Raw genomic sequence first — 13,498 nt, 5'->3', positions numbered from 1 at the left:
GCTCATAAACAGGTTATAAGGCAGATATGAAGTTTAGCAAGGGACATTGGTGTTGTCAATAGATGGGTTAGGAGATCAGCAAATGGCATGGCTGATATCTTAGCTAAACAAGGGACAAGTAGGGGTACTGTTTTGGGCAGCTTTGTAAGGGCTTGTTTCAGATTGTTGGGGAAAACCCGTTTTCAGCATTATCATTTGTAATTCATCCTTATTAACTAAAGAAAGTTACAGTCTCCTATAAAAAAAAAAAAAGAAAGAAAAGTTGACCAACCCTTGCATGATTCAAGTGAAATGATGGATCAACTCAAGACAATTCCAAAGCAGTGTTGTAAAAGCACAAGGGACTTTTTGCGTCCGAGACACAAGGTGCAAGGCAAAGCGCGTGCAAGGCGGAAATTTAAAAAAATATGTTCAAAAAAAGCAAAAAAATCAGAAAAAAATAAATAAATAAATAATAGTATTATTTAAAGGAATCCATATACTTTAAACTAAATGTTTTAAAAAGCCTATTATTAACTCAAGTTTAATTATATAAATGTAAGATATAATGCACATTTGAAGTAAAAATGTAAAAAAAAAAATTTAAATATAACAAATAAAGCATATGCACTCAACAATTCAAGCACATGAAACTTTTAATCTCTTTATTTCCTTCTCAATCACATTACCCTACGAGCCACTTTATACCAAGCCCCTTGAGGCAAGAACAAATAAATCCATGCTAGAGTCCTAAATCCTTAATTCATGCACAAAAGTTTGATTTTGTAATTTTAATTATAATTCCCTCTTTTAAAAACGTCTTGTATTAAGAAGGAATAATGTATAATATTAGCAAAAACATGCCTTGCCTATGCACCTAGACGTGCCTTTTAAATCACTGTTCCAAAGTCTATGAGATTTGACTTTTCATGCTCTCGACTTTGTATTGATGGTATTTCGACTCAGCGTTATATTAGAGTCCAGACCTGAATTTGATCGACTGAATAGGACTCAACTCATGCTGTCATGCATGGCCCAAGGTTCAAATTAATTCTATTTTAGTATCTCTGCTTCTAGCATTTATAAAATCATAAGGACAGTTTCCACTTCCCATAAATGCTAAAGGATTTTTCAAGCTTCTAGAAGCAAACTGAACAACCAACAAACAAAAATAAGACAAACTTCAAGCTAAGGTGCACAATAGCAAAGATCAGTTCAAGTGCAACCTACCTACTCCATCCCATCTCAGGTCCATCAATCTTATATATTAGGCCAGGAATCTGGATAACCAAGTCATATAGGCTACAACCATATTTAAACTACATATGAAAAGACAACTACCTTCAAATTGTCTTCCAAAATACGCGTGAAATAATTTTGCAGCTCAGAACCTCGGAAGTAAGTCAATATTTCTTGCCAATCAGGGGGATTCTGCAAAACACCAATAGTAATAGTACATCACATACGACAGAGAAAAAAGTCTTCCCATCAACTGCATCAAAGAATAAAACTTCGAGAAAATTTCAGGAGAGCACATTACATTGAAACGACCCAAATTAGGTTTCAGTTTCCCAGCCAAAACTTTGAGTGCAGTGGATTTTCCAATGCCATTTGTTCCAACTAAGCCAAGAACTTGCCCAGGTCTTGGAACGGGTAGCCTGTAAATGCAACTTTCAGATTGCTTGAATTAAAGCCAACAGTCAATCTTTGACATTGAAGAGCTGATCTTGAATACCAACCTGTGCAACTTGAATGTGTTTGGACCATAACGATGGGTTGTATCTTTATCCAGATCTTTTGGCAAATTGATGATCTGGATGGCCTCAAATGGGCATTTCTGCATCAACAAATATAATTAACTTATACCATGTAAGTTCACTAATAATCAGAGGTCCAAGAGACAAAGACACAAATACTATTTTACAAACCTTGACACAGATACCGCATCCAATGCATAATTCTTCAGAAATAAAAGCAATCTTAGATGCAGGTGTGACTTCTATACACAGTTTACCTGCAGAGATACCAGTAGAAATGAAAAATTAAAAAAAAAATGTAGCACCAAAAATATGAACCAAGTTACAACATCTCATTTCTTTTATTTAACGGAAACTGAATGCTTATGACAGGACATTAAAGATCAAGTGTGTGCCAACAAGGTATCTGCTAGAAATGCAAGCAATTATATGAGTCCCATTTTTCATAAGATCAGAGCATACAAATGTATAGACTTGGACTGAGAAGTTATCAGCTGCTTGTCACCTGCTTGTTTTGCCTTTCCATTGCACCATGTACTTGTCACCCATTCCTATCACCTAGTAGTCAGCATATCATGTTATCGCCTACTTATCACTACAGATGGCAAAGTATCCATTCACCTACTTAGAATCCAGATCCTTAATTCCTTACAACCAAATGAAATTAAAAAAAAAAAAAAATCTAAATCTTAACATGATAAAGGCTATTCTGTATTCATGCAACCTTAGACCAAATAAAAGAAGCCAAAATACATAGAATATTCTTATGATATGACTCACCTAAGAACAAAGTAAATAACTAAATCACCAAAATAGATACCTCAATTAATCTAACCATAACCTTAAGATTTCATTAACTGCATCAACCACATCATTCCAAACTTCCAAAGTCATAAGAGTACCAAGAGGAACCATTTGTACCTTGCGAATAAATCACTACTATCTCAAAAATTATCTTTGCTTCTTGACCTTTCTGAAGGCTGCATCATGGTGTATATGCTTCAAGATTGAAGTGCATCTATAGCTGTAAAATAAGCTGGGCTGCCTCTGGGCCAGAACGACTGGGGCCATGCACAACACAGCCCACATGATATACAGTACTGAGCTGTGCCAGGCTTAGGGGGTTTAGGGCCACAGGCCAGCATAGCCCACACACACACACATATATATTAATATGTGCATGATTATATATATAATAATATGTATAAACATATATAAATCTTTATTTTCAATGTTATTATACTATTTTATTCCTATTTCATTGTAATTTTTTCAATTTCATTTTATTATTTCATATATGAACAATTGTAATATTGTATAAATTAAAATTCATGTGGAATAAAAATTTTACAACTTGTTGCTATCTTGCTATTTTTTTAATTTTTCATTTTTGCAATTTTCTTAAAATAAAAAAAAAAATCATGTCGTGCTGAACTCCCTCTTTGCACATTCGTGCCAAGCAGGCACAGCCCGCTACAGGCCCAGATCCGGCACAGCCACATTACAGCTCTAAGTGCATCTAAGGTGTACACTTCATCTACGCTTCGCATATGCTTCATGTATCTTGAGCGTGAGTGCTTTAGTGGTGCACCTTAGTCCATTTTTTCAAGGATGCCTGACCCAATGTTTTAAAAAGCACACAAGTGAGTTGCATTTCAGGGTATGCACCTGATGCGCCTTGCACCAAAGACAATGTGCACACCTTTTTAAAATTGCATTTTTGTGGATTCTTTTTTTGTTTTACACTTTTTAATGGTGTATCAACTTTTAAATTAACTTTTGTTGTCGTTTGTGCGCTAGTAATAGTCTATTATTAACCTTTAAAATAAACAAAAACAAAGACCTTTCAAGTACTTAAAGCCTTACTTCTTGCAAATAGGATCTCAAATAGCAAAATTTCCCTAAAGAAGCAACAATAATGCATCAAATGCATGATCCCGAATATTAATTCTGAAACTAAAATTGTGCGTGAAGCACATGTAGAGGTGTAAATCGGGTTGGGCCGCCCGCGGCCCAGCATGATTTTGAGCTGACCCGGCCCGATGGTTCATGGGTCATGCCGCGGCCCAGCACGATTGTCTAGGCCGATGGGCCGTGCCAGGCTTGGGGATTTAGGTCGGCAGGCTGGGTGTTGTGCCATGCCGCCTGTGGCCCGTAGTGGGCCACACTCGGCCCGTTCGGAGACTAGCCGTTGGAGACCCCCCCCAATGACTAGTTTCAACGATACCCCCCAATAGCTATAAACAGCTATATAAGGAGGGTATTTATGTATTTTAGCTTTGGAGGGAGATAAAATGATAAACAATAGATAAAAATAGTTAGTTTTTTAGGGTATTTTGGGGAATTAAATTATTTTCAATTCCTATAAATATCCTTATCCTCCACCATTCTCATCACACTAATTCTCATACTCTCTTAGCCTCTTAGTCTCTACATCATACTCTCACTTCTCACATATACTCTCATACTCTCTCTACTCTCCAATTCTCAACTTGATCCAAGTTTCAACAAGAAGAAGGCTTCATCATGTGTCTCAAGTTAGCAATTTGGGAGACTTGGAGGGTTCAACCATCGAAATCAAGTTGAAATTCCGAACCGGCAATCCAAGAAGTGCAATTAAATTAATTTTTATTTTTTATAATTAAAAAAAAGGTCGGATCCTCCTCTCGCTCTCGACACCAATTCCCTAGCGTAGTCAATGTCGACAATGTTGATGTTCATATGATAGTGTTAGCACCGAAATGGATGTTGTTGTTGATATTGCCAACGTTCCACCCTAGTATTGGTACTAGAGGTAGGGGAAAGAAAAAGGAGAACACTAAGTTGATTAGCCCAATTTGGACAATATTTAAAATAAAGGACGTTGAGGGGAAGGGAAAGAGAGCCGTTTGTCAAAAATGTAGGAATGACTTTAGGTATAGTAGTAGTGGTGGTACTAGCCACTTGGACGAACATTTGAAACGCCATTTGATGAAAGAAGAAAAAGGGAAAGAAACATCACAAGCACAAATAGGAAGTGAGGTCTTTGGTACTTTTAAATATTCCCAAGAAAAAATGAGGCAAGAATTAGCAAAATATATTGTGCATGCTTAACATCCATTTTTATTAGCTCAAGGTACTAAATTTGAAAAATTTTTACATAGATTTGTAAATCCGCAATTTAAAAAAGTTTTTAAAACTACTATTGGAACATATGCTTTAAAATTTTTTTTATTCATATAAACAAAATTTAATTTCTATGTTATCAAATCTTAATTCTAAAATTGCAATTACTTCCGATATTTGGACATCTAGATTTAACATAATTTATATTTGTGTTATCGGTCATTTTATTGATGAAAATTGGCTTTTACATAAAAGAATTTTAATTTTTACTAGGCTTGAATGGCCACATATTGACCCAATTATTGCTGCAAGTATTTTAAATACTTTACATATTTATGGAATTGAAAATAAACTTTTTTTCTATTAGTATTGATAATGCTAGTAATAATGATTCAACAATAAATATTTTAAAATCTCAATTAAAACATTTTTTATACGGTAGATTATTTCATATTAAATGTGCATGTCACATTTTAAATTTATGTATTCAAGATGCTTTAAATATTATTTCTCATCATTTTTCTAAAATTAGAAATTCTATAATATATATTAAAAGTTCTGGAGCAAGAAAACAAGCAATTTAAATATATTAAAAGTTCTGGAGCAAGAAAACAAGCAATTTAGAAAGTTGTATTGAATACAAACAAATTCTTAGTGATTTTTATAATGCAAAAATGTCACACGATCCTATACTTGAGGAAGATTGGGAAATGGTAATTTGTATAAAAGATTTTTTACAAATTTTTCATGATGCAACTAATGAATTTTCAAGTGTTTATTACTCAACTAGTTGTCTTTTAGTTAATCAATTATTTATAATTAGTGAATGTTTTGCAAAATATAGGAAAAATCCACAATTTCAAAGTATTATTGAAATAATGGAAAATAAATTTAAAAAATATTGGGAAAATTTTTCTCCCCTTTGTTTCTTAGTTGTAATATTAAATCCTATGATTAGAAAAGATGGTTTAGAAAATTTACTCGAATCATATTATAAAAATATGAATATTGAAGTTGAAAATAAAATAGAAGTTAATAACTTATTATTTGAAATGTATAGTTTATATGAATCTCAAGTGGGTGGACATAAGAAATCTTGTAGAAGTGCAAGTTTCACTTCTGAAATAGCTAGTTTTATTTCCAGTAGTGGAGACAAAATTCGTTCTTTACTACATAAGAGGCACAAATCTACTACCAGTTCATCAGCAAGTTCATTTACTGAACTTAATTTTTATTTACAAGCAAGTGTTTCTACTTTAATCGATTCCTACAACAACAAGGGATGGGATAATTTTGATATTTTACCCTTGTGGAAAAGACATGAAAAAAACTATCAAGTCTTTGCTGCCATGGCACGTGATATATTAACCCCTCCGGTGTCTACAGTTCCATCGAAGTCTTGTTTTAGTCTAGGTACTAGGGTGTTAGACGACAAGAGAAGCTATATGAATGATGAAAGTCTAGAAATGTGCATCTACCTTAAAGATTGGTTGGATGCTGAAGATAGATCGCAAGACAAAGGAGGGCATGACATTACACCTGATGTTTCACCTGAAGCAGATGATAACAATCAAGGAGAAGATAAGATGAAAATGTAGGTGGAGGTGGAACTTAAAGAAAAATGATTAAGTCAATATTTTTTATTCTTTTGTATACTCAATATTTCATTATTTCAATTATTGTAAATTTTTTTGTCAATTTTAAAAATTATTGTATTTTTTTCAATTTTATTTACATTAGTCCTTATTTATTCAACAATGTAATTTTTTATTTTCAATTTATAATCGTATTATATTTTTTATATTTTATTCCATTTTTTGTATTTCATTCATCCATTGTCCATTGACCATTGTATTGTTCAAATTCAAGAAATAAAATTCCTATTTTTTTCCAATTTGTTGTCCATTTTGTATTTTGTTAAGTATTTAAGTATTTTTATAATTTCTTCGTTAGATGTTTTATTTTTCCAATTTGTTCACAAAGCTCAAAGGAATTATTGAATTAAGGAAAGTGAAGTATTTTAGAAAAAAATCAAAATGTCTAAAAAACAAAAACAAAAAAAAAAAAACTATTTGGCCCAGCTTGGCCCAAGCCCAAGGCCCAACCTGTAGCAGCATAGCCGAGCCTAACACGAGTCAGGCCCACTACACGGCCCGCAACCCGCCCAGCCCAGGCTAGTGGCACGGCCCGACCCGACATGCGCCTACACGAGCTCAGGGCATGGGCCTTGCCAAGCCGACCCCCCGAAGTACCCCGAGGGAGGGAAGCACGGCCCAATCCAGCCCGCAGATCCGATTTACACCTCTAAGAACCTGGTAGTAGGTACAATTCCCGTATGTTTGCTTTCACTTCCACATTTTCGCTTAGAATATGTTTTCGATGTTTTCTTTTTCATTTTTTATCAATAGAATATGTTTAATATGTTACGTACTCATGTTCATCAGTTTATGTACTTTTGTTTGAGCCAATGGCCCAGTAGGCTTTGACTTTTTAAATCATTCAATTTCTTTTAATATTCAAGTTTGCATTTTATTAATGTATAATTGCTTTTTATGTTTCATGTTGATTTTTTCTAATTTTTTATTCTTTTGAATTTTTTTTTCACAATTCTGCACTTTGCTTCCAAGAGGTGCAGACCACACCTTGCACCTCAAGCACTAATAGGCCCTTGCACTTTTGAAACACCAACTTACCTTGAAGCCACCTTGTATACATCTGAAAACCCTGCTCTCCACATAGAAAGCCTTGGGTTAATTGAGTTGTGGTCATTAAATAGGGATGAATGTAAGGTTATTGTCATTGAAGTTCTGCCATGTGAGATAGGACATTCAAATTCAATTAATATGGAGGTGACCAGCTGGTTCGACAATCATTAGAGGCATCTAGATCCTAATCTTTATATTTCTTCAAGCACGTCTTATCATGGTTTAAAATGTCCACAAGTTTCCTAATATTTCCGCAACATATTTCCATTTCCATGGGACCAACACAATTTTATTGGAATCAACGTGTTCCCCAGTGAACACTACTACCACTATGTTGAGTATAAGAGATAGTATTATAGCATAAGTTGATTACAATATTGTAAATATGTGGAGTAGCAATGTTATTACCTACCTAATGGACATGATTACCGCTTTGAGTTGTATCTATATTCTTTTCAAACATAAAGTTGTATATTAGTGGCTGATTGTGTAATAGATTATTTAGTTCATCTATTGGAATCATTTGGCTTTTCTATGAGTTTAAATTTTGCTTTAACTCATTTTATCATGTAACTTTGATTCTTAAGCTTTACAGGGCAACTTCACAATGTATTATTTTGTCTAAAATCTTAGTTTCTTAGCTTTGTTTATTGATTTAGAACAAGATAATAATTTAAAAAAGTTTCCCTTTTATCAATTCATAGAATATTTTTCTACATTTTTGCATATTTCATAATGTTTCCACCATGTCCAATTTTTACAACATTCCCATACGATATTTCCAACATTTCCGACATATTTCCTATATTTGGAATTTTAGATGACCAACATTTCACCAACACCAAAATTTAAACCTTGTGGCTTATATGAGGTCAGGAGGGGAGATTAAGTGTGATAATGGTTGGAGAGATGTCATGGGGGCATGACTTAAAAGATGAAGTCAAGCTGATCTATAATTGACAGTAAGGAAGGAAGGTGTTGTGTCTGAAATCTGAATGCTATGAGGTGTGGATTCCACAATTATGCAAATATTTCAATGACTGGGAAATAGATAAGCTCATTAAGATGCTAGCCCACCTTAATGGTTCTTGTGTCAAACCTGAACGCAAGGACGAGCAAGAATGAGATTGAGACCTTTCCCCTGATGGTAGGTTCTCACTTCTCAGTCAAATTCTTCTTTACATCTCTCTATATTGATCCAGAGTTCCCCGTGGTGGTGGTGGATATGGACTCATAGTGTTTCACCAAAGGTATGTCCTTTTTATATATTGACTGATTTCGATAGTAAGATTATTACCATTAAGGTAATAACCAACTGATATCTAGGGAGCAAAATATTCAGAATGCATCCTCCCTCTGTAGCAGGAGGAAAACTGAGACCTTCCCCCTGATGGTAGGTTCTCGGTCAAATTATTCTTTGCATCTCTCTATATTGATCCAGAGTTCCCCATGGTGGTAGTGGATACGGACCGATAATGTTTCACCAAAGGTATGTTCTTTTTTTTATATTAACTGATTTTGATAGTAAGATTATTACAATTGAGGCAACAACCAACTGATATCTAGGGAGACAAATATTCAGAATGCATCTTCCCTCTGTAGCAGGAGGAAAATTGATCACCTTCTAATCCATTGACTCTTTCCCACAAGCATGTGGTGGCATTTTATTAAGTCATTTGATTGGTTGTTCGTTATACCTCAAACTTTTCCCCCTTTAGTTACCTCATGGCCGTACGTGGAATAATGCATCATTCTTTATAGGCTGGTGCATTTGTAGGAGAGGAGCAAGAGGATCTCAGAGTAGAAGCAATGCAATTTTGGAAAGGGTTCAAAGGCCTTAAGCTCAATCATTATTGAAGGCCTGGGGGTAATTTATTGGTTGTAAATGCTGTATATGTGGCTAGATGAACAGCCATAAGTTTTATATAGTGGGGCTGCTTTAGCCCCTGGTTTCTATTATAGTTCAAATAAAACCACTATTTTCTTCTTATTTTTGCTAAAAAAAAGTGTATACTTAACCTTTCTACAAAAATACAAATTTTTTATGGATAAAAAAAATCAAGTACGTTCCATTGCATATGAAATATATCACAGTCCTATACAATATTCCAATATTAAATAAACTAGATTTCACTTGAAAAAAGTAATGTTCCAAGCTTCTAGCTTGAGTTCTTGCAGATCTCCTATTATCTCATTGAGCCTAAGCAGATTTTGAGCAGGAAATTTGAATCCCAATGGAAAAACGAAAGAGAAAAAGAACTGAAAAATAAAAACAAAGTACGAACAAAAAAGAAAAATTAGTTAAACGGAAAAAGGAAATATATTTATGGAATTTCCCGCACCTGTTTTAACGACCGGACAGCTCTTCTTGCATTCCTGGCGACACTTCTTAGGCTTGCAACGATCCGAGCTGACGATGGCAATTCGAGTCAATCGATCCGCCATTGCTTATTGCAGAAGAGAAGATCGGTATCAGTAAAATCCTAACCCCTGTATTCACAAAACAGAAGAGAAAAGGAAGTTTTACAGAAAAGAAACGACAAAGAGAATATTGAAATCGATAGAGAAAATTAAACCAAAAAAATAAATCTTCTATTTATAGCACTACTATCAGTCCGAGGACGACTGAGAGTCTGAAACTACCTGAAAGATGGAAGAAGGTGAGAGAGAGAAAGAGAGAGGCGGCGGGAGGGTTTTTCTTCTTGGCGTGTGTCGGAAACGCTCTTGCTAGCTATGTATGGAAAAGGCATAAACTACGCCGATGGCGTAATACGCAGGCTTTCTCGAGTTCTTTTGGCTTTAACTTGCGGGCCCAACCCGAGCGCGCAACCCAACCCAACCCAACCCACAATTTAACACGGGCTGGCTTCGATTTGCTTTTCTTGATCGAATGCATTTTATTTCAAACCATTTATCTCGTTAAATTCTGATGTATTAAGAAACGAAGTTGGCTATCGTGAAACTCGGGTCCAAAATGGTAAGCAGTCTGATGAGTTGGAGACAAAATACCAGGTCCGGTTGTATTAGGCATGGTAGGTAAGCACAAGTGAATACGTAATAGCTGTGTAACATATGTTTCACTTAATGTGTCTTTCATTCAAATATTTTTATTACTTTTGATAAAAATTATCTATTATATTATTATTTTTGTTAAAATAATTAAAAATAAAAATAATGAAAAAGAAAAACCTAAACGTGTTGAGAGTTAGAAATCATTTATGGTTTTTTATTGTTTTTTATTTTTAATTATTTTGATAAAGATAATAAAATAATGAATAATTTATATCTAACGGAACAAAAATGTTTGGATAAAAGACACATTAACTGGGGCATGTGTCACACAGTTATTACGTGCTCACTCATTATGCTTACCTAGCGTGCCTACTACATCCAAACCCCAAAATACTATACACCGGTCGGGCTGGGTTATTTATCAATTATCATGAGTAAATACGCCAATGTTTACTTGGATTCATCTATACTGAATACCAGCATGTTCACTCGTGATAAATAATGGTGTACATGATTTTGTGTCGTAAGTGGTGTGGAAATTTCATTTGATAAAAAAAAAAAAGTAAAATACAATAACCACCTATACTGTCCATGATAAATGATTAAATAAATCATCTTGAACTTCATTTATAATAAAGACCCCCTTAACTTTCAACTATTTAAAATATTTTAAATCCCCAAATTATTTTTTTCTTATTCATTTGAACAATTTATGATTTTATGGTTAAGTTTGGGAGTGCTTGAAAAATATTCAAATAAGCATTTATTTTGGGTTAGGAATTAGGACCACACCAATAAACACTTATTTTCATTTGGGAAATAAGCCTGAATAAGCACTTACCGGAAAGCTCAAATTTTAGGCTTATGTTCTTTTTTACCAAACACTCACTTTTCAAATAAGCACTCCCAAACTCCACCTAAATATAACATTGAAGCCCTCTCGGTTGCCCTAATAAAGCCTCGAAGAATTTTGGTTGGATTCAATATTCAAATGAAATGGTAGATGTTTCTTTCTAATAGATATAATAATTTTGTTTAGTTTTTCTTGATTTATTAGAAAAATGAATGGAATTTTTATATTAAAATGACTTGTTATTTTAATTGGGTTCATTTGGAGAAAATGGAGTTATTTTTAGTCAAGTAGAGTTTAAGAGAAAAGGGCGAGGAAAAGAATATAAGGATAGTTCAAGAAGGACATTTTGTAATGTACCGTATTTCATCATCTAGCTTAAACGGTTAGGGGGTATTTGTTGTAAAGTAAAAATTCACAGAGGTCTTTATCACAATTGAAAGTTCATGGAGTATTTGTCACTAACCCCGTAGTACAAGGGGGTCTTTGTAACTTACCCAAAAAATGGGGCATTCATGTTCAGCTATGTTTGGTTTGAAAGAAAAGATAAAGGAAGGGAAAGGTATAAGTTTCCCTACCTTTTTCTTTCAAACCAAACACAACAGAAGTACAAGGGAGTAAGCATAGTTCTATCTTTCATTGGAATCAATAATATAACTCTTATTTGGAGGCTAGTGCAGAAATGTAAAAGGATGGATAGATATGATAGTCATTGCTCATAATGAAATTCATTTTGTAATGAAATTCATCTTTGTTGTTGTTGTTTTTGTGGTAACAATAAGAATTTCGTTAATGGAATTTAACTAAAAAACGGAGTACAAGTAGACAATTGCTAAAATAGAACAAAATGGAGCTTAGGGATCAATTTTCGCTAAATTTTTCTATCATGAACAAAACAAAAACTGTCCAAGTTGACGGGTAGTGATTGTATCCTTATTTAATGGTTCTTGTTGAAATAAGGGTTAGTTTGGTTTGTTACTATTATTATTATTATTATTGCTACTATTACTATTATCCTTCTTTAAGGGCTGTTGAAATAAGGGTTATTATTATTATTATTATTATTATTATTACTATTATTATTTATTATTATTATTATTATTATTATTATTATTGCTACTATTACTACTTTAATAATATAATTTTAATATTACTTTGTCACAAGTTCTTTACTTCATAAGAAACTCTAGAATGAGAATCTCATTCCCAAGGGGAGTGGCTAGAATGGCCATTCCCCCTAGACATGTTCATGGGTCGGGCCGGGCTGGGCTTTTACTCTGTATTATCAGAATTTTTTAAGGCTTGAGCCCGAGCCCAGCCCGACCCGACCATTGGGCCTACAACTTGGGCCCAAGACTGGCCCTCATAAAAAGCCCGAAGCCCAGGCCTGGGCCCCAGCCCGAAATTTAACCCATATTGTTACTACTGCAGAAGCAGTTGAATATATATATATATATATATATATATATATATATATATATATAGAGAGAGAGAGAGAGAGAGAGAGAGAAATTATAAAGAAAAGAATAAAAAATGTATATATTAAATTATAAATATATATTTTAATAAATATTATATTATTTATATATTTTATATAATATATAAAATACATATTATATATTTTATAAAATATATAATGCTGAATCGGGTTGGGCCAGGCTCGGGCTGGGTTTTTTTGACAAATCCCGAGCCCGGCCCGAAACACAATCGGGCTTACTGTGTTAGGCCCGAGGTCAAGCCCACGGGCCTAATTACATGACCAAGCCCGACCGAAGTGTAGGTCGGGCCATCCGTCTACCTGGCCCATGAACAGGTCTAATTCCCGCATATGGGGGGAATTGCGTTCTACCAAAAAGGAAAATGAGAACGATGAAACCCGAGCAAAAATGGGGTTCTCAAAGCATTGGCGAGCAACCCATTTTTAGTAGTATTGTATATTCATCCTTCTTAGTACAAGACATTTTTAAAGATAAGGAATTCTAATTAAAATTACAAAATCAATATTTTGTGCATAAATGAAGGATTTAGGACTTTAGCATAGATTTGTTTGGCTTTGCCTCTAGGTGGCAAGGGTTTGAGGGCAAAGAACC

The 13,498-nt window shown here is 34.1% G+C and overlaps 1 protein-coding gene across 8 annotated transcripts in view; it reads right to left on the bottom strand.

The window, feature by feature from the left end:
* LOC148873583 (ABC transporter E family member 2-like) overlaps positions 1-10,313 on the bottom strand; it is a 41,773-nt gene extending 31,460 nt beyond the window's left edge. For 2 of the 8 annotated variants that reach the window (XM_088963708.1, XM_088963709.1), the window contains exons 1-6: positions 10,190-10,313; positions 9,889-10,036; positions 1,908-1,993; positions 1,719-1,816; positions 1,520-1,637; positions 1,321-1,410 (exon numbers count right to left, since the gene is read on the bottom strand). In XM_088963708.1, the coding sequence (XP_088819834.1) occupies positions 1,321-1,410; positions 1,520-1,637; positions 1,719-1,816; positions 1,908-1,993; positions 9,889-9,991 (495 nt within the window). In that variant the 5' untranslated portion in view covers positions 9,992-10,036; positions 10,190-10,313. Of the gene's footprint in view, positions 1-1,320; positions 1,411-1,519; positions 1,638-1,718; positions 1,817-1,907; positions 1,994-2,198; positions 2,332-9,888; positions 10,037-10,189 lie in introns of all 8 variants that reach the window. The other 6 variants (XM_088963715.1, XM_088963712.1, XM_088963713.1 and 3 more) reach the window with 6 other exon arrangements.
* Between the last annotated feature and the right edge of the window lie 3,185 nt (positions 10,314-13,498).

The sequence above is a fragment of the Nelumbo lutea genome, chromosome 1, assembly GCF_056320005.1.
Source record: "Nelumbo lutea isolate HS-2025 chromosome 1, American lotus-T2T, whole genome shotgun sequence".
NCBI lineage: Eukaryota > Viridiplantae > Streptophyta > Magnoliopsida > Proteales > Nelumbonaceae > Nelumbo > Nelumbo lutea.
Note: the sequence above shows the minus strand (reverse complement) of the source record. Positions and strands in the feature narration are given on the sequence as shown.